This window comes from Pantherophis guttatus, chromosome 7 (assembly GCF_059756535.1).
Source record: "Pantherophis guttatus breed Tessera chromosome 7, ASM5975653v1, whole genome shotgun sequence".
Lineage (NCBI taxonomy): Eukaryota > Metazoa > Chordata > Lepidosauria > Squamata > Colubridae > Pantherophis > Pantherophis guttatus.
In genome coordinates this window covers 66,496,665-66,521,174 of record NC_142069.1, presented here as the reverse complement: position 1 = coordinate 66,521,174, position 24,510 = coordinate 66,496,665, and the positions used below count along the sequence as shown (strand labels likewise).

Genomic DNA, 24,510 nt, shown 5'->3' with positions numbered 1-24,510 from the left:
TTACTAAATGAGAAAGTCAGTAAACAAGGACTATCTGTAAAAAGCAAAATATAGGTAACTAAGAAAAAAAAAATAAGGATGCGGCCATGCAATTTGGAAACACAGTAGTCTTTTCCTGTTCAGAATTGCCAGTGAGCAGATACAGCAAAATTAATTAGCTTTTAGCAATTGCAAAGCTGCGTTTCTGCTATTTAAATAAAATATTCTGTTACAGAAGGCTAAATTTTAATTTTTTTGGAATATAGTGGTATAGATTTCTAACATTTTTTCTTCTTCTATTCAATACACTTTTATCAGCTCCAAGATGGGCAGAATGATGATCCTTGCCGAATGCAACCTTTGGAATATAGCAGATGGAAGACAACTTTTTTAAAAATAGCAGTACTAACTGTGGTTGGGTCTGGATGTGTTTTCTTTATTTTCAAGTTATCTCTAAAGAAAAATTGAATTAAAATAAGATTTTATGTATAGTTGATAAAGCTAGGTAAATCTCAAGTTTTAATTTTAAAAGGTACATTGATTTTCACCATTTCTAAGTTAAGCATACAGCTCTCTTGCACCAACAGATTATAATATTGAAGTTGACCTATTTTTGCTACCAGTAGTGCGATGTTTCAAGGTTTTTTTTTACAAAATGTAAGGGTAGGGGATAGGTATTGGAAGCAAAATGCTTCCACTTCCATTTATATAACCTCTTTGTCATGCACAAATACACTCCAGGTACAAAGTCACTCAGCTGACTTTTGCTCTCTTTGCTATCACATTCTGACAGCTTGATTTGGGGTTAAAGCAGGAACGGGAGCAATTTGCCTCTCACTGTTATAATTTGAAAAAGGGTGTGTTGGTGAAAGCTCTGCTGTAAATTGCCAGTGTCCCTCAGAATAGTCATGAGGTTGTAACCTCTACCTTCATATATTAGTCATCACTACAATAAATCCCAATTTTTAGATTTTCAAATTTTAAATCCATATGAATACATGTATATGTTTCAGATACATATTTATATGCATATAATGTAACTGAGTAAGCACTATTTTTTATTTATTAGTCTATGCCTCCAAGTTATCCCTATACTGCCAATAGGAATGTTTTATTAACTGTTGAGTTCTTTTATTTCTCTATATATATCATCATTAGATTATTATTTTTTTTGCATATTTCAAACAGACAGGAAATAACTTATTCTCTCATACTAACATATTTGACTGTTATTAATGATTTCTTCATGGATTCTATCTGTGGAAGTTGTCTTATTTTAGGAAAACTGGGTAGAAGATAAAAAATAAAGTAAACCTTGATCTTGTTTATGTTTTTTTGCAATGGCACAAGTTTTCTTAGTTTGCATTCTGACATTGCTACAAGAAGTTAATATTCAAGAATGTTACTTTTGTCTGGATTTGCTTACTTCCTGATCTGAGTTTTATTTTTAAAAGCTAGATTAAAAGCTCACAATGAAATTTCTTTATAATTATAGCAATATAATTGCTTAATATGTAAAACGCCTCCTTAGCTTTGGTTCATGTACTTTACAAGGCTGTCATTGTTTAATTTTATGCTATACCATAAACCACAATGGTTAGATTTATACATCACATGGTATAGTTTGAATTAACATTGAACACTGATTCCAATCGCTGTAGATTTCCCAAATGCTTGCCCTTTCATTGCAGGTTTATTTTTCACATTCGCTATATATTTTATGCAGTGCAAGTAACTGAGATCAATAACCAAATGTGCTATAATAGAAAGGACTTTGTTAGTTAAATCACCATGGGCTACTTATGAGAGAATCTTTGTGAGGAGTTGTCACATGTATATTCCTTGTTCTGTTAAAACACTACTATTGGGGTCTACATTATTATGTATACAAATTGTTATTGAAATTCTCAAGAATACTTTATTTTAAAAACTGAAAGAACATTCCGTAAACTCACTTAAGTTTTATGACTTATAATGATACTAAGTGCATTTTAAAATCAGATATGACTTAACAAATGGGCAACATGGTGCCATTAAGAAATTAAGTACCCTTCAGCATGGTTGAGTCATATCAATCAAAAGCCTGTTTGCTTAGACTATATTAATGAATTGGAATGGCCAAGTTGAAATCAATATCCATAAATTGCAACTTAAGCAACACGATTTCATTTTAAAACAGATAAGAAATATTGGTGTTGTGAAAGCATTGTGCATGGATGTAGTAGCCTGAACTTAGTAAAATTAGGGTTTATACAGTGTTTCCACGAAAATACGACCTATTCAAAAAGTAAGGCCTAGCCTGATGTTTTGGGGGTAGGCCTAATATAAGCCCTACCCCAAAAATAAGCCCTGTTGAAGTGGGTGGGCATGGCCAGCAGAGGAGGCAGCCCTTCCCGGTCACCTCAGGGCTGCTTGGCCCCTTAAATCGGGATCTGCAGATCAGCTGAGCCGCTCTGGATGCTGCCTCCAGTAAGTGTGGCTGCTTTTGTAGCCAATTGTAGCCGCAAAAGAAGCCGGAGACCAAGCGATGCTCCCCACACCCTCATGCCCTCCTTACCTAACGGTGAGTTACAGCAGGCAATTCCGTCAATGGAACAGCAGCCTTGTGGGTACCGCTTAGGCTGCTGCCTCCAGCAAGCGTGGCCAGGCAGGAAAAGGAGTACAGGCAGGAAAATCCTCGCAATTTTCCTGCCGATTGCTAAAAAGACTCCCCCCTCCCCCAAGCCTTTAGCATATCCCAGGATTGCAATGCTGAAGGATCGGTAGGAAAATGAGTAGGCATAACATTTCACAAAGCTCCTTAATCCACGGCTGCTGGTTCCCTTTGTGCTTTTTATACCGACATACCCACCCTGCCTGGGGCTGCTGTTTCTCTTCCCAAGACTCCATTTCTGAGGAGAGAAGAGAGCTGGGGCGGCATTGGACTTTCCCCGTGCCTTGGCTTCTCTCAGCCTCAACTTTGCTCCTGAAAACCTGCAGGCCACTTCTCTGGTTGAGCTCCATCAGAGCTTGCTTCTGGGAGAGGCTCTTGGAGAGTTGAAGGGGGGCTGAGGACAAGGGGTGAGGCAAAGCTGATCTTTGCCTTCTCTCCCAAAAGCGCTCCTTGGGTGCAGCCACTTCTGCAGCAGGAGATGCGTCCCACACGCCTCACGCTGGCCTTCTGAATGGTACTGTAGCAGCAGCTATCCACAATTTTTTTTCTGTTACTTAGTCACGACCCACGTCTCAGTACGGTGTTAAAAGTTAACATTTCTGAAATGTTACGTAGCTATGGAGGAAAGGAGAATGTGCAGGGAAATCACCCCCCACCTACAGATGGTTCTTTCAAAGAGGAGCCCTCCATAGATGCACATCCAAAAATGCTCCCTCCATGGCTTTGGAGCCTCCAGTCTTTCAGTCCTCTGCAGGGAAGGCAGAGGTTTGCTCCGAAGCTGGTGCGGCAGAGCGTTGCACAAGATCTCTGCAACTACGGTAACATTTCTGAATGTTAACTTTTAACACCGTACTGGGCTACATGGGTCGGGATGAAATAACGGTAAAAACATTGCAGATAGCTGCTGCTACAGTATCCTTCGGAAGGCCGGCGCAAGATGTGTGGGGTGCATCGCTTGGCCTGCTGCTGCTTTTGTGGCCGCAATCAATGGCAAAAACAGCCACGCCTGCTGGGGGCAGTGGACAGAGCAGCAACCATGAGGCAACTGTTCCATGGACAGAATTGCCTGCTGTGACCATCTATTGTGATTTAGGCTTACTGAGTCATTAAAACACACGATTAGTCCCAAAAACCTCTTTTATTACAACAGCTGTGAATTACTTTCACAGCTGAGTTCCAATTAGTTGCAAGAAGTCCTTCGGGATACTCACCAATCTTTATCTCCCTTGACACACTGCCAAAGACTTACTTGGCAAAGCCACACAGAGTCCAGAATCAAACAGATGCCGACTGGAAACAGAATTAACAAGGTTGCTTTCCTGCAAAGGGCCCACGTGCCTTTGCTCCTCTTTTAAACCTTATGGGAGGGGGCAATCATCTCCAGGCCTTACTCCCAAGTCGTCCCTTTTGTTTTAACTGTTCTTGCCTTCTGGCAGCTCAGTGCATGCACGCACTAGGAACAGGGTTCCTGTTCCTCTGCCTCTCTGATGTCCAGAGGCTCCAGAGTCCACGCATAACTCCCAAATTGCCCCGGCCCCATCTCTGCCTCCAATCCGAGCCTTCCCCAGACTCCAGGACTGGCCCATGTTCCTCCGCAGCCTTCTCACTGTCTTACTCCGCTGCCAGCTCCACAGGCTGCTGGCGGACCACAACACTATCACTGTTGGGTAAGGAGGGCGTGAAGCGTGTGGGGTGCAATCACTTGACCTCCCATTTCTTTTGCGGTCGCAATCGGCTGCAAAAGCAGCCACACTTGCTGGAGGCGGCATGAGCGGCACCCGCAAATCAGCTGTTCTGTGAATGGTGGGATGGCCTGCTGTGATCCTTCAGGAAGCTGGCACGAAGGGCCGCTCGCCCCACCCCCCACCTCATACCAGTACATGGGAAAAAATACCACCACCCCCAAAAGAAACCCTAGCCGGTTTCTCGGGGGGTGAAAAGAAAATAAGACCCAGTACGGTATAACTACCATACAGAATATGAAAGAAAAAATATTAATCCAAATACTTTGGAAGTCCTCAGCCTTGTAGTGTTAATAGAAAATACCTGGGTAAAAATTATACCATGTTATGTTCAGGATTTTCAACAATACATGGTTAATTGTGGAGTTTATCCCATTTTATTATTTTTACAAATAATATGAACATACCTAAAACACCTTCACCCGCCTATTTCCCCCACAACAACCATCCTGTGAGGTGCTTTGGGCTGAGAGAGAATGACTGGCCAAAGTCACATAGCTGGCTTATTGGAGTTAGTCCAATAACTCAGTAATACCAAAACCAAATAAAAAGCAATTTGCCGTTAAATATTTGTCAAAGAACCAACTTCCATCCTTACTATGAACAGGATTGGTAAAGAAGGAACAACTTTAAGCAATGCAATTCTCTTCTAGCAGTTATTAAAATAACCTCTTGCCATTTTCCTCCCTAACTCATCTGTATATCGATATTCCTTTTAGCACATGGGCACTTACACTTTTTCATGAAATCAATCTTAGTACTTATGAGTGATAATTTGGGACAAGTGTGAGCCAAGTTAAGTCAAGCATATCTGAATCAACAAGTAGAAACTATGGCCAATGGATTGATCATGGCTTTGGTTGGTGTACCTGTTGCAGCATCACCTGGGACAAGATGACTTGGTAGTAGTAAAACTCTCCCTTACCACCACCCAGTTAGACTACTTGTAATGCACTCTACTTGGTGCTTCCTTTTAAAAGTACTTGGAAACAACCATTGATCCAAAATGCAATGGCACAGGTCATTACATTTCTGGATTTCACATTGATTTCAGTTGATTTCCAGGACAAACTTAAGATACTATTATTGATCAATGATGACCCTTATGGGTCGTTAGCTGGGTACCTTCACGATCACCTACTTTCATCAGTAAGTTACACAAGAGAGAAACTGCTCTGACTGCTGCATTTTGAGGTATTTCGGGGACTGAGGTTAAGTGGTAGCGTTCTGTAATAGTGTCAATATTATGGTACGTTTTCCGTGAGAAGATCAGATTCTTTTGGAGAATTTTGAAGATTGAATTGTTTTGGAAAGCTTTCTCTTAATGTTTCTATGTTTGTTTATTTGTACTTTATGTTGTATTTTAAAATTATTTTTGTAGTTGCTTATTTATGCTTAGATGTTTTATGTAAACTACTGAACATTTCTTAATCACAACAGTATAGAAATATGATTAATAAAATAAGTATAAGAAATGTGTGCATTATGGTATATAAAAAGATATGTGAATTCAGTTGACTCTGTTTAATGCATGGCATATTCAAGCAATACATATGCCACAGCAGGTTCTAAGGTTTTCCATTGTTCCCAAATCAGTTATGGATAGGTAATATGTTTTATAATAAAACCAACTTTCATGTGCCTAAGATTGGGGAATTGCATAAGGTGCAAAACCAATAAGAGCATCTAAGTTAAGAAAAAAATTACACAGTGTAAGAGAATGCCACTTTATCCAATAATAATCTCGCCTCTTTTTGCCCCGAGGGAAGATTCTTTGTACAAACATTGATTGGACATAGAATTTATGTACTTCATGTCAATCTTTTTGTGTAATATAGTAATGCTTTTTTTCTCATAGAATTTGATACACTGGCCAAACTGGCAAACCTAATTTTCATAGCATATGATGTTCTTAGCTGTTGTAGATGTTTGACACCCTTATGATTATAAATGTTTCAGGTGATATTATTCTATGCCTTGATAAAATGGATGTGCAAAAAACTGGAAAGGGGTAAAATGTGAAAAAGGAACAAGAGTGACTGGAATCAAAAATCACATATTTGTTTTTCCATTCATGTAATTCCTGGTTATTGTGTTGAAGCCTTCTGTTACTCTTTTACTTGTACATAAACAACTGTTTTCTATTTATTTTGTTAATAAAGTTGGACTTATTAAGTAGAAAGCCAGTTGTGTTAAGGAATACATACCAACTTTTGTATGATGAAAATGAATAAAAGGGATATCTATTGTACAGTATGTGATTTTGGCTTGTCTTTAGTTTGGTTTTGTTCATATTTGCTTTTTGTTAATATGTTTCATGCCCCCGTGGGAGCCTGAATCTGCGGGGGAAGATAAACTGGAACAGGAGCTGACAGAGATTGAGGGGGTGGCTCCGTTGGCTTTGAAGGAAACTGGGGAAGGGCAGAGCCAGTCAGGCTAAGGCATTTCAGGATTAGAACAGCTTGTAGACAGGGAGGAACAGGGGCAAGATGAACATGAGAGGCAGCTCAGGCAATGAGCAAGGACCATCCCCTCCTGATCCTAGAGCACGAAGAGAAGAGAGAAGGAAAGAACAAAGCAGACTGAGCTGGTTACGAGAGAGGAGAGTGCCCCACCCTCCTTCACAAGGTACACCTGGGGACTGAGATGTAAGGAGATGCCGGTGGGAGAAGCATTTGTCAGGAACAAGTGTTGAATTTGTGGAGCATCGTGCTGACATCTGAGGACATCTTGCTGACATCTGGGGATTACTGTGCTCTGTCTTGTGGGGCTTGCCCGGTTTGCCAGCTTCGTTGTATTTCTGGCTCTGGTTACTGTTTTGCTAACCTTGCTAATTGGACTGCTGGCCTTGGTTACTGCTTCGTTCACCTTGTTTACTGGACTACTCAGCCAGATGCTGTTGAAGGTGCGTGTAAGAGCTTTGCTCCAGGACTTGTAGTAAACATGGGGATGTTTGGGGACAGAGTTGGAGCAATAAAGGGGAGTTAGACCTTTTAGATCTCATAATCTTTGGATTCATGAAATATTTTATAATAAATATTTTAATAGTTTGATTGTGGCTTTTAGCTATTCTCACTGAATTGTATCCAGATAATCAAGTTACATGTGTGATTTTACAAATGCCTATAATTCCCAGAATAATATATATAACTACAGTAATGGAAATGCATAATACTATGTCCTTTACGCTGAGGGAGACGGAGGCTAGAGCAGCTGCAGTGTCGGTCGTTGGGGGGCAACGGCTTGGAATGCCCCCAGTCCGTCCCCCCCTCTAGGTTGGTTGGACCATGGAGGGGTGGGGTTTTTTGGGGGGTTCGGAGGTTGTTGGAGGCCAGGATGCCGGCGGCACCGACTGCAGACGCCGCGGCGGCAGATGGCAGCTGCCCCTGATGGCGAAGGTGCTGGCAGCAATGACGGGCACAGTAGGACGGAAGGGGTGATTTGGATAGTTCTGGACTTTCATCGGTCTTGCATTGCGCTTTGCACGCCTTGAGAACCCATTGAAATCTGGGAACAGGAAGTTGAAGGTGTGACTGGTTGACTTTGGCGATCTGGGGGGTTAGAGAGGCGGGAGGCTGGCTGAGAACTAGCTATCCGGCCGCCTCGGGTGACTCTCCTCTCCCCTTCTTCCCAGTCCATGGCTTGATTTGATCTGGCCTGTCCATCCATTTCCGATCTTATGCCTCCAGTATTTTCCCCCTTCTGGTCTTTAAACATCCGTTGGAACATCCGTCTTTGAACATCTCTCCTTCCGTGATTATTAATATCTGACCTCATGGACTGGCTGATTTGTTATTTTACCCCAGCCGGATGACGATGAAGACTGGACTAGGCAAACGGGTGCTGAAGGAACTGTTGCCGCTTGTCACCGGGAGGGACAGATCAACTATTACCATCTAGGCCAGCCACCGTAAGAGGGTGGCTGGGATACTGACCTTCCGATTGTAATGTGTGGACACAGGCTCCCTTCCACTGCTGTGAGAGAACAGTGGATTTCAGTTCTACCGGTTTCTGGAGATCTACTGTTCCAGTCTTTTGGACTATCTGAGTAGGCCCCCGGCCAGTTCTCACCTCCATCCTGGTTTTTTGCTTGATGTATATGGCAGCCGACCTTCTGGTGTTGCGAGACTCCCCCCTCTTGCAGGCCTGGCCCTCCACGCTATCGAGGGCCTACCTTGATGACGGATTTTGGAATCCTGAGAGGTGGCATGTTACAAAGAGGGGGTTGAGAGTTTTTTTAACTTCACTTTTAACTATAGTTTTAAGGGGTTCTGGGGAGGGGGGTAGGGTTGTGGGTTTGGGGGACAACCCACTGAGGGGGAGGCCTGGTCTGACAGTGGGCTATGTTACGGGGGGTGCGGGGCTCGGAGTCAATGAGGGGGTTAGAGTCCATACTGACGAGGGTGATATCATCAGTGCTGTAAGTGGGAGGGGCAGATATGGCGGGAGCAGGGGGCCATATCTGGTTACGGGAGTGTGCGCCACTGTCTCCAAGCGGAAGCGCACTCCGGCCCCCAATGCTCCTCTTCGGCTGATGATGTGCAATGCCAGGTCCGTAGTAAATAAAGCCCTCCTCATTTGTGATCTTGTTCAAGAGGGGGGAGCGGACCTGGCATGTATTACAGAGACCTGGTTGGGCCAAAAGGGGGGGTTCCCCTTGTTGAAATGTGCCCACCAGGTTTCTGAGCATTCCATCAGCTGAGGTCTCAAGGAAGGGGAGGGGGGTAGCGGTTGTTATAAAGGATGGTCTTGGTCCGAAGGAGGCCACTGTGCCTCAGCCGGATGTGAGTCCGTCTTTGTGAAGTGGGGCCATGGGGTGCAGATGGGCTTGCTGATCACGTACCTGGCTTCCTGCTACGTGGCGGCAGTCCTGCCTGAACTGCTCAACGTGATAGCTGGGGTGGCGGTTGATACCCCCAGACATATGGTTATGGGTCGCTCTCTACATGGGGCTCCCCCTGGGGTGCACCCGGAGGCTCCAGCTGGTCCAGAACGCGGCGCGTGGGGGATTATGGGGGCGACGAGGCGCTCCCATGTAACACCTCTCCTGCGCGAGCTGCACTGGCTCCCGGTGGTCTTCCGGGTGCGCTTCAAGGTGTTGGTGACCACCTTTAAAGCGCTCCATGCCTTAGGGCCGGGGTACTTACGAGACCGCCTTCTGCCACCAATAGCCTCCCACCGGCCAGTACGCTCGCACAGAGTCGGCCTCCTCAGGGTGCCGTCCGCCAGACAATGTCGGCTGACGACTCCCAGGGGGAGAGCCTTCTCTGTGGTGGCGCCCACCCTCTGGAACAACCTCCCCCCAGAGATACGTACAATAACAGACCTCCGGATTTTTCGTCGGGCCCTGAAAACCCATTTATTTCAACTAGCTGGGCTGGCTTGAGTTAATTTTAAATTGATTTTAAATTGGGTTGTTTTAATTTACGGCCAATAATATTTAATTATTTTAAATTGTTTTTAAATTTTGTATGTATTGTTTTTTACTCTGGCTGTTCACCGCCCTGAGTCCTATTTTGGAGAAGGGTGGTATAGAAATTTAAATAATAAATAAATAAATAAATAATAAATAAATGGGTGATTTCAACCTTGGTGAAATGTCTGAGGCGGCTCGGGAGTTCATGGCTTCTATGATGGCCATGGACCTGACCCAGTTAGTTCATGGCCCTACTCACATGGGGAAACACACTCTGGACTTGGTTTTCATCTCTGGTCAGTGGCTGAATGGTTTAGATATAGGGGATATAGTGATTAAACCCTTGTCATGGTCAGACCATTCGCTCCTTCAACTTGACCTTCAAACCGCTACACCCCACCGCAGGGAGGCAGCACCAACCAGGTGGTTCCACCCCAGGCGCCTGATGGATCCTGATAGGTTCCGGACGCAGCTTGGCCCATTCCCTGACTCACGACCCGGCTGAAGATCTGGTGGCCGCCTGGGATAGGGCGGCCGCTAGAGCTTTGGACCGTGTCGTGCCTTTGCGGCCTCTGACCCAGCGCCAATCTCACTTAGCTCCCTGGTTCTCCGAGGAGCTGAAGGAGATGAAACGCCGGAAAAGATGCCTGGAGAGCAGTTGGTGGGCTAGCCTTTCCGAATTCAACCGAACACTGGTAAGGTCTCATATTAAGACCTACCTAGTGGCGATAAAAATGGCAAAGTTTAATTATTTTTCCGTTCTTATCGTGTCTGCAGATAACCGCCTGGCTGCCCTGTTTAGGATGACCCACTCCCTGCTCCATCTGGGAGCGCAGGAGGACCCCTTGGAGGGCAGGGCTGAGGATTTTGTGCAGTATCTGCATGACAAAGTCGCTCAAATTCAGGAAGGCTTGGACTCTGATTGGGTAGATGCAGGCGGGGTGATGGAGACAGGTCTTGAGAGTATTATCTGGGAGGAGTTTGACCCAGTGACCCCTGAAGACGTGGACAGGATTCTGAGTAGACTTAGCGCGGCCACATGTTTATTGGACCCGTGTCCCTCCTGGTTGGTGCTGGCTTTCTGGGAGTTACACGAGGCTGGCTCCAAAGGATTGTCAACACTTCTTTGAGAGAGGGTTACTTTCCCGCCGCCTTGAAAGAGGCAGTGGTGAGGCCCCTCCTCAAGAAGGCCTCCTTGGACCGGCTGTTTTAGCAAATTATCATCCGGTCTCCAATCTCCGCTTCGTGGCGAAGGTTGTTGAGAGTGTGGTAGCGCGACAATTCCCCCAGTACCTGGATGAAGCGGTCTATCTCGATCCGTTCCAGTCGAGCTTCAGACCTAGGCATAACACGGAAACGGCATTGGTCGCATTGGTTGATGATCTCTGGAGGACTCGGGACAGGGTTGTTCCTCTGCCCTGGTCCTATTAGATCTCTCAGCGGCTTTTGATACAATCGACCATGGTATCATGCTGCGCCAGTTGGAGGGGTTAGGGGTGGGGGGCACTATGCTACAGTGATTCTCCTCCTTCCTCTCTGACCAGTCGCAATTTGTGTTGATGGGGGGCCAGAGGTCGACCCTGAGGCTCCTTGTATGTGAAGTGCTGCAGGGGTTGGTCCTCTCACCCCTTCTGTTCAACATTTATGTGAAGCCACTGGCTGAGATCATCCATGGTTTCGGGGTGAAGTATCATCAGTACACTGATGACACTCAGCTGTACATCTCCACCCCGGACCACCCCAATGATGCCCTTGACGTGATGTCCCGGTGTTTGGGGGCCGTACAGCTCTGGATGGGGAGAAACAGGCTCAAGCTCAACCCATCCAAGACCGAGTGGCTGTGGCTCCCGGCGTCCCGATATAGTCAGTTGGTGCCATCTCTGACTATTGGGGGCGAATCACTGGCCCCCACGGAGAGGGCTCGCAACTTGGGTGTCCTCCTGGATGCATGGCTATCTTTAGAAGAACATGTGACGGCTGTGGCCAGGGGGATTTCTATTAGGTTCACCTGATTTGCCAGTTGCATCCCTTTCTGGAGTGGGACTCCTTGCGCACGATCACTCATGCTCTCATCACTTCCCGCCTGGACTACTGTAACACTCTCTACATGGGGCTCCCCTTGAAGAGCACCCGGAGGCTCCAATTGGTCCAGAATGCGGCCGCGCGCAGGTGATTATGGGAGCGTCATGGTGCTCCCATGTAACACCTCTCCTGCGTGAGCTGCACTGGCTCCTGGTGGTCCTCCGGGTGCGATTCAAGGTGTTGGTGACCACCTTTAGAGCGCTCCATGGCTTAGGACCTGGGTACTTACGAGACCGCCTTCTGCCACCAAGAACCTCCCACCGGCCAGTACGCTCCCACAGAGAGGGGCTCCTCCGGGTGCCGTTGGTCAAACAATGTCGACTGGCGGCCCCCAGGGGGAGAGCTTTCTCTGTGGGAGCACCTGCCCTCTAGAACGAGCTCCCCCCGGAGATACGGACGCTTCCGGATCTACGTACTTTCCATTGGGCCCTCAAAACTTTTTTATTTCATCAAGTCGGGCTGGCCTAACTCTCCAATGGTGTAATTTTAATTTTAATTTTAAATGGGGGATTTTAACTGTCGGGCCAAATTGCTCAATATATTTTTAAATTGTTTTTAAATTTTGTATTCTATGTTTTTTATCTATGGCTGTTCACCGCCCTGAGTCCTTCGGGAAAAGGGCGGTATATAAATTTAAATATTAAATTAAATTAATTTAGTAAGGTTTTTGTTTCAAGTTAACTTCTTTTAAGATAAATTTTCCCAATATTTGTCAATAATATTTTGAGGGCTTTATAATGGAAAATGGCAGCAGCAATGATGTCAGCTAATGCAAATATAAAATATTGCTCCACTGGTTTCCAATACCTAAAATTACCACAAGCACTGGGTCTATTACAACCTAATAAGTGTTTTAAAATATAAATTTAGAGTCTGTGGATTGAAATAATTATTTTCTTTGTCTATTGTATATTTGTTCTCATTACAGTCAAAGGCTGCTAGTATTTCTCACATACCACATAATGGGTCTCCTTCCTTCCTCTGGATTCCTCAGTTCCATTTCAGACTTACTAATTATTCCCTGGTGGATTTTATCTGCCCCCTCACCCCTTGTATACACTCCCCTGCAATATAGTTTCTTATGATGAAGAAATCTCATTTCCTCTCAGCTGACACTTTCATGAGGTATATTGTATTAATAAAGGTGACCTATTTACTGATACAGTTTAGAACCACAATTGTGTGTTGAAGACCTGTTTCTCTGCCTGTGTTTCCAATTATAGTTGGCAGTTAATGTCTTTTCTGACAATTTTTACCTCATTTGTTTGGTATTATTCAGTCTCTCATGAGCTTCCTTTTTGTTTCCTAACTTCTAACCCACATTTGGCATGCTTTATGTATACTCACTGTTGTGGGCATCCTTTAATTTTTCAAAAAATTGTTAGAATCAAAAAATCCTATTAAAATGGAAATAATCTCTGAAATGTTTATTGGTTTTACTGCTACCACTAAACCCTTTCCTGGTTTGGAAATGGCCTTTTATCTTTTGTTTTATATATTTGACTAAACATGACTCAGAAATGAGACTCTGCAGAACACTGTAGTCCCTTTGTACTGATCTTTAAACAAGGAAATTGGTTAAGATTAGTTTATAATCCAGTTCCTTTAACATCACATATTTATAGACTGTCAATTCTTGCCTTCCCTGGAACTAAATATTTAACACTGTCCCTCTGACAGAGATTTTCCTAAACTCCCAGCTCTCCTTAGTTACATCCTTTCACCTCACCCTCTAAATCTGTCCTAAACTTCCCCACTCTTCTGGAATATAACCTGGGAGGACATGCTCTGTATTCCCCTACTTTAATTGACAGTTCTAGTATTCAATCATGATACTCAATTCCTCATGGAAGCTGGAAGAGAATTAAAACAAGATCAAATGGTTGCCATACACAAAAGTTTATTTTTTTATTTTTTGTTTTTTGAAAGCAAAATAGAATCAAACATCGATGTATTTTGTACAACAAAAATGTATGATAGACAATTTATGAAGAGATTAAAATGGGTTCTCTTCTAAAAAAAGAAATCATGCTTTCTGATAGTCAACAGGGAGTTGGCACAGAAAATATGGCAGTCATTGAGAACTGTCCTTTAGATCCTTGTTAGCTGATGCCAGAGACTGGAGGGCAGGATGCTTTCCACTTTTTCCATCACAAAGTTTAAGGGAGCAAAGAGAGTACTAAGAAACTGCAAGAAAAGAGTTATGGTTATCTGATTTATACCACTCAACCTAGCTTGGAATAATAAGTTTTCATTTGAAATAATTTTTAATATATTTAGTAGATAACTTTAAATCAATTAATATATTAATATAAAGATTATTTAATCTCCAGAACAAAACATCCTGATGACTTTTCCAAAGATAGTATACTACAAAGGAAATAATTAATAGTTCAGATATATTTTGATGGATGATTTAAGCCCTTTTCAACTCACTGAGGATTTCTCTTCTATTATGACTAGGTTTTCCAGTACTCTGTTGGCCTCTCTGATGACTTTGTTTTAACCATTGGGCTCTTGCTTAATTATACCATCAAACTTTATCCCAATGTTCCTATCTTCATTAAACTAATCATCCTTATCTCAATCATGGTCTGCCTTTTCCAAGCATTTTGTTCTGTTTTTGCCTCATATACTATTGGCCTCTCATTTCTCTTATGGTGCCCTTAAGGCAACTTTCAGAATTCTTAACTATGGAGTTTCATTTCCTTACTTCAGAAGGACATGAAGGTAGGAAAGGCTGGTGTCCAGAGGCAGTGACAGAATTTTTACAATATAAAGAATAGTTTGACAGGTATTCTTAAGAATATGGTGATGGGCCGGCCAGAAATTGAACTGATAATAAAAAAATAACATTTGGTCAGATCATAAGAGCAAGATACTGATAGGGCTGCATTAGAAACAAAAATGTCAGCCTTCCTCTCCCCCCCTTTTTTTTAACTGATCATTTATCACTAAAAATGAAATGAAAAAGTAGCAAGAGCATGACAAAATATATATTCCTGGAACTCCCTTGCTTAGGTGGTAAGTCTGGATTTGAATCTTAGTTTACATTTTATCTGATTTATATTTCTTTACTTTATTGTAGCATTTAATCTCTTGATTCTATTATACATGATCTCATATATGTTCACAGACTTTTTTTCTTTTTTTTATTGTAAGCTGCCCAGACTTGTTAAGGAGTTGGCTGCTCTCAAAATCAAATCAAATGCAATAAATAGAAGTCTCACATTGAGAACTATTCACATGATGCCAGTTGAAAACATTAATACTGCATGTGATCTCATGTATTCTTCCCATTTGTGAATATAATATTTTAAGTGTTCCTGTCATAAGACATTTAAAAAGTGGTATGTTTCTTTTGAGTTAAACATATATTTTATTCATTTCATTTGAAATATCTTGTCGCATTGGAAGACCCCTGGCAACAGATTAGTAGCATTCCAACTCAAAGAACATTCCTCCAACTCATTGCTAAAATATAGTGACAAATAATGATTTGTAAAGAATAGTTGCTGTATGGCAAAAAAACAGCAACCATTTTGCTTGCTGATTAAAAAACCTGTTGTCCCATAATTCATTTACTTCCCCTTGATCCATCAAAAAATAAGCAAACAAGGACATGCTACTCACTGCTTTTGCAAAAACTCCCATTAGTTCTGGGAACTGATGTGTCAGAAGGGCCAACATAGCCGTGAAAGAACATAGTCCAGCAGTGAACAGAATAAAGAATGGAAGCTCTTTCTTGGGGTAAACAGAGACTTCATGAAATGCTGCCAAGAAGATAATGAGAAAAAAAGTGAAACACTTAAGCCGAGTTACAGATTTCAACCAATCTGGTTAAATTTCCTAAAATTATTTTTATTATAAATCTCCATGATTCTTACAATTAATTTTATACTGTACTTGTACTTGTATGCTGTTAATAATTAAATATCTTTTTCTTTTATTAAACTAAAAACAGAGTTAATAAAATAATACAACATCGAAGTATGAAACTGAATTAACTCCAGCTTCAGGAACCAAGATTTTTCTTTCCCAACCCAAGTTGCAAATAAAAACAGTTATATCTAACTTTAATTCCAGGTTAGCAGAGGAATTAACAAATTTAGCAAGTTTGTCTTTCAACCTGGGAGTTGATGAAAATGTAATAATAGACTTGTAATCCAACTCAAACCTGGATTGCTACATCTCAGGCAGCAATAAATCGCTGTACAAAACCAAATATTGATAAGCCTTATATTCCATTCTGAGAATCTGGGTAAACTTATACAGCAGAAACCTTCCTTATTTATGAGCCAATTCAGATAAGTTGTTCTTGCTTATTTAAAGATAAAACCAGGAAAAAAAATCAAACTTACATGGAAGAAGTTCTCTATCTGCTGTTTCAGTACAAATGGGATAAGGATAAAAAAGGTGCCCTTTTTCCAAAGGATAAGGGATCATTCTGAAAGCTAAAGAAAAAGAAACAAGTTTTGAAGACTACAGAGTAACTTTCTCCAATTTAATGGATTCTAGATGTGCGGCCTTTCAATTCCCATAATCCCTAGTCAATATGGCTAATGATAGGTCGGTGCTTGATTGAAATTATGGGAGTTAAAGTCCACTATACCTTTTACTTAGGTAGAGTTCAATGCAGTGAAATCCAGTGAACTTTTGAACTTCTCTTTGAAGTTGCATATAGTCCACCTTGTTCTGAATTTAATGTAGTTTCCATCTGTTTATCCATAATGTGCCACAAAGCAAATTCCTATACAAATAAATTGAATCAATATGTGGCATGTTTAAGAATTTGATTTTCCTGCCTTTAGAAGGAAAGAACATCTATAAATAATATGGCAAAAGAGGATCATCAAAATACCTTAAACATGTGTATTGAAAAGTAAATCCCATTAATTACAATTGATTTTACCCCCAGGAAAATGTATATACCCTCTAGTCTTTTAGTGGTGGTAGGGTTACTTGGATTCTAAGAGGATTTCATGGATGTTCTCACAAAATTATTGACATAGGAGGTGTGTCACTCATAAAACAGTTACCAAAGTTAGCATATCTAATTATAAAACACGTTTCTCAGAAGCCAAACAAGTTAAAAAACAAAAAAAATGTTTACTTAACAAGTGAGAAATGTAAACTGAGCTCCAAAACATGCATCCATAGAACACCTACAGTATATACTTGTATCAAAGAGAAAGGAGAAGATACAGAGTAAGCCACCACTATCTCATCTATACCCTTAACTTTTTTCTGGGTGCATATCAAAATGAATCAGCTGTACCCAGCAGCCTTACTTTTTGGATGTGGGTTCCAAGGAATTCTAGAGATAAGGCTTTATTCTGCAGTATATCAGCCTTCTTTTTGAAAACAACAAAGTCATTAACTTTTAAGTTGGAAAGTGTAAGAAATTAAAAGCTACTAGAAACAGATGTGTGCATACAAGAGTACTACAGGAAGATATAGGATAGCAGTCTTAGGCAATGTGTTCTTCAACAGCTCTCCTAGAATTAATATGTTCTAAATAATATGTAACCATAGATACTGGTATATGTTCTATTATACTACTACCACTAAAATATACCTATATGATGTAAACAAACATTACAGCAATATTGCAAACATTTGTATTAGGGCTGTGGAGTGCTTCTGGTTCAATCTCTCCCAAGAAAAACCATAACAAATTTAAAGTAACTTCAGAGAGGTGTTATTTTTGCACTGCTGTGTACTCTGAATAACCATTTAGAAATAGGAAGTCTATGAAAGTGTGCATTCCCATTCCATAATATTTTTCAGCTTTTTGATCTGCTCTATAGGCTTCGTGATCCCTGGAAATCTTTCATCCAAGTACTATCCAAGTGTGATGCTGTTTACTTGAAGCTCAAGTAAATTAAAATTAAAGCTCAAAGTTACACTATGGAAGGTTACACTAAGTGTAACCTTCCCAGGAGGCTCCCAACAAATAAAATCAATGGGAAAGCCAGCAGGAAGGCCACAAATTGCAGTTACATGATTTCTCGCTTAACAACTGCAATTATTTGCTAAACAACCTCAGCAAAAAAGCTCAAAGAATGGAGTGGGATCTTATGATGCCTTTCTTGGGCATATCTGTATATAAATTATTACAGTGTTTCAACTAAAAACATGCTCAGTCATTGTATGATTAAATAGTACTTTGAACTGAGCAGAAAGGATTTTTAACTTAGGTGCTGCTTTGCAAAGAAAAACATTATCTAAAAGCATTCAGTATTCACTTCCTGCCATATGCTTCTAAGAAAGTGAATTACTTACTGCCTTCCCACGTACAGTGTAAGAGGTTAAGAGCCCCCTCAACTCTTTTCCAGTGCTGAAGGTGAAAGAAAGCATAAGCAATTGCTTCACTGTCTCCTCGCTTCAAAATATGTTCAGGGGGTAATATTAAGCTTTTCATTTCTAGGAGATACTACAACAGAAAAACAGCAAGCATACAGTCATAATCCAAACATAAAAGGTAAATATCATTATACCCCAGCCCCCTCCTGCTCTGCCAGCACTGCATATTGTTCAGCGGCAAAAGTTTTATTAAATCTATATTTTCATCTACTGCTTTTGATAATAAATTGCTCATGTATTATAAATGCTAAAATATACCAGCAAATTGCAAGTACCATGTTCTTCATCTCTTTACAGATAGCACAAAACAATAAACAGCTCTCTCCTTAAAAAGATACAGAAAAAAATATTTTTAAATCCAAAGCATTATCCAAAAAACCTTTTGTACTGAGCGTACAAATGGAGTGTGAAATGGTATATATAAGACATTGCAAGAACATACATTGGGTTAATAGTTTTCTACAAAATATAGGTCAAGGTAAAATTATGCATACTGTCAGATCTGCCCCAATCTGGTCCCTTAGGAAAGAAAGACCCTCAACTCCATTTGGTTGAAACGAAAGCTTCTTTTATTAAAAAGATGTTGGCTGTAGTAAAGTCAAGCTAACTCTGGGTTTCCCATGCTCAAAAGATACAGAAATGTTTCCCTTCAGTCCTCCCCCTGTGACCAGTCTGTCTTCAGCCAATTGGAACTTGCTGAAATGTTTTGAGAATGCTGAGATGTTTTGAGGTAATCCACATTCTATCTTAGGGTGCCTGGGCTTGGATTCTGATTCAAACTGATTCCGAGCTTCTCTAGTCTTTATCACCTGTCATTCCCCCCTCCCTATTTCCCATTACATATACACACAGCTTTATTGTGCATCTATCTTCCCTCTCCCCCCTTCTAGCCTTTGATGGCAGGATGCCAGTGGGGCACCAAGCTAAGCCAGGCAGATCTGACATTCAGAGACATTAGTCCTGGACGGGGGGGGGGAGGGTGAGGGGAAAGAGAGACAAGTAGAAAGTCTCTAATTAGCAGGTGGTTCACTGAGGTTTATCTGGGTACTGTTAATGATTTTTTTTAACCAGTCTGGAGTCTTTAATATGTTGGGAATTGACCCATTCGGTCTCCAAGGAAGGGAAGTCTTTCCTTGCTATCAATGTATATGGGAGTCCAAAATGTCCTTGACATCAAAGTGTTGCTCTCCCTTGATCATAATGGGATCAGGAGGTGTTGCAATGTAGGGTGTAGGGAAGATGTGATCTCTGGTTTCAATAGGCTGCAATAAAACACTGGGTAAACATGTCTGAGCATTTTTGGCAGCTCAAGTTCCACAGTCCTTGGGTTAATAATTCTTTTTATGGGGAAAGGTCAAACATATTTTGGCCCCAATTTTTTGGACAGTTGTCTAGATTGTAAGAATTTGATAAATAGACCTTATTTCCCACTATAAGGTCCTTGGCTTAATATGTTTTTTATCAACTTGTGTTTTATATGCTTCTCTAGCATCCAAAGTTTTTCTCACTACCAGCCAGATATTCTGTAGTGACCAGGGGTAGGTTCTAATTTTTTTTTTACTACCGGTTCTGTGGGCGTGGCTTATTTTGTGGGCGTGGCTTGGTGGGGGTAATGTGATTGGGTGGGCGTGGCCAAGTTTTTTTTTTTAACTTTTAAAAGCATTTTTTCTACAACCTTAAGAGGTTGCAGAAAAGACTTCCGGTTTCACATCGTGGCGAGACAGCCGGGGAAATAGCGGGCTCGGAGGAGTCCCACGAAAAACCCGACTGCCAAACCGCCGCCGATGAGTCTTCGGACCAGAACCGTCCTGTAGGGACGGGGTAGGAAGAGAGGTGCCTCGGACGACCAAGAGGAACAGGCAAGTTCCTCGGAGGTCAGAGGGAACTCTCTGTGAGTCGGCAGTGGGGGGCGGCAGCCATGGCGGCTGCCACGAAGCTGGGACAAATCGAACTAAGAGATGAGCAGGAGGAAAGAGGAAAAGAATGAAGCTCTTTGAAGCCGGGTGAGTGACACCAATCTAGGTTTGAAACAACACTAAAGCAATGATTGATACTTGTAAGACCCCTAGCCTTAAAACAGCGGCTGTGGATTTGAGGGGCATAGAAGATTTTGAAAAGTAACTTCAGGAGGAAAGACCCGCTAGGAAATTTATTTTGGTATAGATTCAATTGGAACAATTAAACATTGAGGCATGCTGAAGAGACTGGAAAAAATTCTCAAATTAGAATTGGACTTTGAAAAAAGAAAAAAGTAGGGATTCAACACTTTTAAAATTCAAGAGAAGAAGAGAGTTAAATTGGACTGTTACATAATTGCAACAAAATGGATACTGGAGTGACTAAGGGAAAGTGTGGATTGCAGAGATACACCTGCTGTAAAAAGAAACATTGTAACTTGCTGTTTGTTTTGGAACACTCTGAAATTATAAATAATAGCCATGGGATTTTGGTGCTGGAGGTCTCTTCTTTGTCTACAGACGGCTTCTTTGGTGGAAAGAAAGAGGAAATACAACGGAACTTTTATAATTGTTACTGATTGGCGCAGGAACAAAAGAAGGAAAGTCGATGTACTTTACATGGAATAGAAGTAACAAAAAGAAATAAAATGACACATGGAGAATTAAATTTGGGAACACTGAATTTGAAATGGAATATATGTTGCTAGACAAGGAAATGAAGAAATAAAATATACACGGTTGGGAAAAAAGAATATAAAAATAGTTTGATTAAAAATGAAAATGTAATGTTTAGATGAATATTAATTATAAAAAGGAGGTGTTTATAGATGTATAAGGATGGAAAATAAAACAATGTAATTAAAATAGAAAAACAAAGTAAAGATGGATAGTATTGATAAATAAGAATGAATATGAATATGAGAAGAATCCAATAAATTTTATTGATTTATATGGGGATGTGTCTGATGTCTCAATGTTAAATTGCAGACAAAGCTAAGAATGACAATATGATTAAATAATGTATAGATGGAAGGTAAAATAAAATAGGGGATTACACAGATATAAATAGTAAAATTAAGAATATGCTTAATGAATATGCTGGAAACAGCCAAATAATAGATGAATATGCTGTGAAACAGCCAAAACAATAGATGATTATGCTGGGAAACAGCCAAATAATAAATGAATATGCTGGAAAACAGCCAAAAGAAGATGATCAAGAGACAAATAGATTTAAGATGGAATTGATGGTAATAATAAAATGATTATGAAAATAAAGGTGAATATGTTGATATGAATAGTAAAATGAAGATAATAAGATTGTAATAATGAAATGACTTTGTGTAAAACGAAGAGTGTAATGTGTGAGAAGCTTAAGAAATATAGATGCAAGTTAAAAGAGATTAGGATTTAAAGATTTAATGTAATGGGTCCTAGGATATGGGTATATAGATAGAATTTAGGGCAATAATTGTAATTAAATATTGAGTTGTGTTATTTGGAAATTAAGATTTGTGGTGATACAATAAAAAGGTAAATGTTTAGATTAAGATATTACAATTGTGGGGAGAAAAAAAAAGGTTGCAGAAAAAAATGCTTTTAGAAGCCTCTGATGATAACAGCTGAGCCGCGCGATCATCAGAGCTTTTTTTTTTTTTTTTTTACTTTTAAAAGCATTTTTTCGGCCGAAGAAGTTGTAGAAAAAATGCTTTTAAAAGTAAATAATAATAAAAAAAGCCTCTGATGAGGTGGGCAGGGTAAGCGAGCGGCAACCAGGCCAGGACCAGTTTGGGAGCATGGCCAGCCAATGTTATTACCAGTTCTCCGAACTACTACTAATTTTTACTAGTGGTTCTTGTGAACCAATGCGAACCAGGAGCAACCCACCACTGGTAGTGACCCATTTTTTTAGTGATGGGGGGGGGGGCAAAGGCACCTCAGGGATAGATACAAAGTCCTGACCTGTGGCAACTTTAAATGGAATGAACCTGGTGCTTTTGTGTACTGCGTTACTGTAGGCGACTCCCGTGAAAGGGAGAAGGTTTTCCCAATTGTCTTGTTAATAATTAATGTAACACTTGAGATACTGCTCCAACAGATAATGTAATACCCCGTTTGTACATTCACAGGCACCATTAGTAGCCAGATGATGCTAGGAACTGAGGCCGAGTGGTGCCCAAAAGTTTTAGGAACTCCTGCCAAAATCGTGACATGAATTGGACTCTGCAATCTGAGATTATTCTTGCTAGAGTACCATGCAGCCAGTAGATGTGCTGCATGAAAAACTTAGCCAATGTGCGGGCAGAGGGGATTTTTTTTACAGGGTATAAAGTGCACTTGTTTGGAAAACAAGTCGGTTATCACCCAAATTACTGTATTGCCTGAGTTTTGGAGCAGTTCTATAAAGTCCATTGATATCTCTTTCCATAGGGCTTTAGGTTCTGCTACTGGCTGGAGAATCCCTTGTGTCTTCCCTTGTCACTTCTTGGTGGAGGCACAAATAGGGCAGCTACATAACTCTCTCTGTCTTTCTTCAGTGATGACCACCAAAATTGCCACTTCATAAGGTGTAGAGTTTTTACGAAGCCAAAGTGTCCCACTTTTGAATCATGGCTTTTTGTAGAACCATTAACTGTTGGCTTTGTGGGATGTATAGTTTGGCCCCTACGCATTGTACATTCACCTTTTCTTTTCCTTCAAAGCTGCCTTTAGCACACCCTTTAGATCATTGGCTATTTCAGTTTTCATTTTGGCCTTTGCCCGGGAAGTGACTGGAGGGGATAACCGCCTTAATCACCTCCAGTTTTGAACTATTGTATTGCAATAGCCTGGATAAAGCATCTACTAGGAAGTTTCCGCCCCCTAGGAGGAAGCGGTTTAAGTACTGAGTCCAACAAACTTATTTGGGCAATAACCTCAGGGGTGGGGAGGGGTTAGAGCCTCCAGATTCTTATGGTCAGTCCATATTTCAAATGGTTTTTTTCCCCTGCTAGGAAATGTCTCCAAGTTAGGAGAGCCCAGCGCACCACATAGGCTTCCTTCTCCAAAACTGCCCATCTCCACTCTCTGTCTCATTAAACTATGTAGAAGTGTAGGTGCACAGCTGTAGGACCCCTGCTCGTTTTCCTGCAGAAAAACCATTCCCACTGCTACATTATTGGTGTCAGCCTGAATAACGAAGGGAGCATTAGGATCTGGGTGTTTCAGCACTGGCTCCGCTACAAATAGGTGCTTAAGCTTTTCGAATGCGGCTTGGCATTCCATAGTCCATTTAAGCAGCTGGCTGGGCTTGGCCTTTCCCTCCTCTTTTGTCTTTAGCAGGTTGATGATGGGGAGGGCTATCTGGGAGAACGAGGGAATGAAATGGTGATAAAAGTTCGCAAATCCCAGGAAGCTTTGTAATTGCTTCCGGGTGCAGGGAGGAGTCCATTCTAGCACTGCTTGCACCTTCTCAGGATCCATCTCTATCCCCTCATGGGAAATGCGGTAGCCCAGAACACCATCCAGGTAGACTAACTCTCCCTTGTACACCTTGTACACCTTGTACAGGTGCTCATGCAGCACTTTGTTTATTGTCTGCATGAACACAACAGGGCCCCCTTGCAGACCGAAAGGGAAGACTCAGAATTGGAAACATCTTAAGTAGCAATTGAAAGCCGTTTTGCACTCATCCCGCCTTGATCCTAACCTGGCAGTACGCCTTCCACAAATCCAATTTGGTGAAGACCTTCCCCTTGGCCAAATGTGCTAGAATGTCCTTCATCAAAGGGATGGGGTAGACATTTTCCATACAGACAGCATCAACCCCCCGATAGTCAACACACTGATGAAGAGACCCATCCTTCTTTTCCCTAAATAGTAACAAGGCAGCTACCCTCAGTCTGGTGGGCTGGATGAAACCACGCTTCAGGTTTTTCTCTATTAAAGTCTGTAGTTCCTCCAATTCCTAGGGATCATGAAATACAGCTTAGGTTTAGGTAGTTTGGCCCGTAGTAAGATTTTAATGGAATAGGCGGTTGGCTGGTGGGATGGGAGCGCATCTGACCTCTTTTCACTGAAAACGTCCTATAAATCCCAGTACTCTTTGGGTATCTGATGATTGCCCTGGGGCCGGTCTTTGGCGGCTGCTCCCACCTCACTTTTTGGTTTTCCCCGCAGCAGCTTAAGAGTAGGCTTTTTATGGTCCTTCTCCCATCCCCCTTTGCAGCTAGCCCACCAGATCTCCTCCAGTTCACACAGGGGTTCCACTTCAGAAGCCAAGAGAGTCCTAACACAAGGGGTTTCTTCATGCCAGGGGCCACAATAAAGCTCAGG

General features: G+C 41.6%; 2 protein-coding genes across 4 annotated transcripts in view; one reads left to right on the top strand and one right to left on the bottom strand.

The window, feature by feature from the left end:
- The window catches only part of ASZ1 (ankyrin repeat, SAM and basic leucine zipper domain containing 1), a 44,203-nt gene extending 42,900 nt beyond the window's left edge, over positions 1-1,303 (top strand). Inside the window, exon 13 of the mRNA XM_034431035.3 lies at positions 298-1,303. Within this exon, the coding sequence (XP_034286926.1) occupies positions 298-447 (150 nt within the window). The 3' untranslated portion in view covers positions 448-1,303. The remainder of the gene's footprint in view (positions 1-297) is intronic.
- A 12,455-nt stretch (positions 1,304-13,758) lies between these two features.
- The window catches only part of ST7 (suppression of tumorigenicity 7), a 152,891-nt gene continuing 142,139 nt past the window's right edge, over positions 13,759-24,510 (bottom strand). For 2 of the 3 annotated variants that reach the window (XM_034431031.3, XM_034431033.3), the window contains exons 12-15: positions 18,158-18,308; positions 16,234-16,326; positions 15,506-15,645; positions 13,759-14,059 (exon numbers count right to left, since the gene is read on the bottom strand). In XM_034431031.3, the coding sequence (XP_034286922.1) occupies positions 13,964-14,059; positions 15,506-15,645; positions 16,234-16,326; positions 18,158-18,308 (480 nt within the window). In that variant the 3' untranslated portion in view covers positions 13,759-13,963. The remainder of the gene's footprint in view (positions 14,060-15,505; positions 15,646-16,233; positions 16,327-18,157; positions 18,309-24,510) is intronic. The other variant, XM_034431032.3, reaches the window with a different exon arrangement.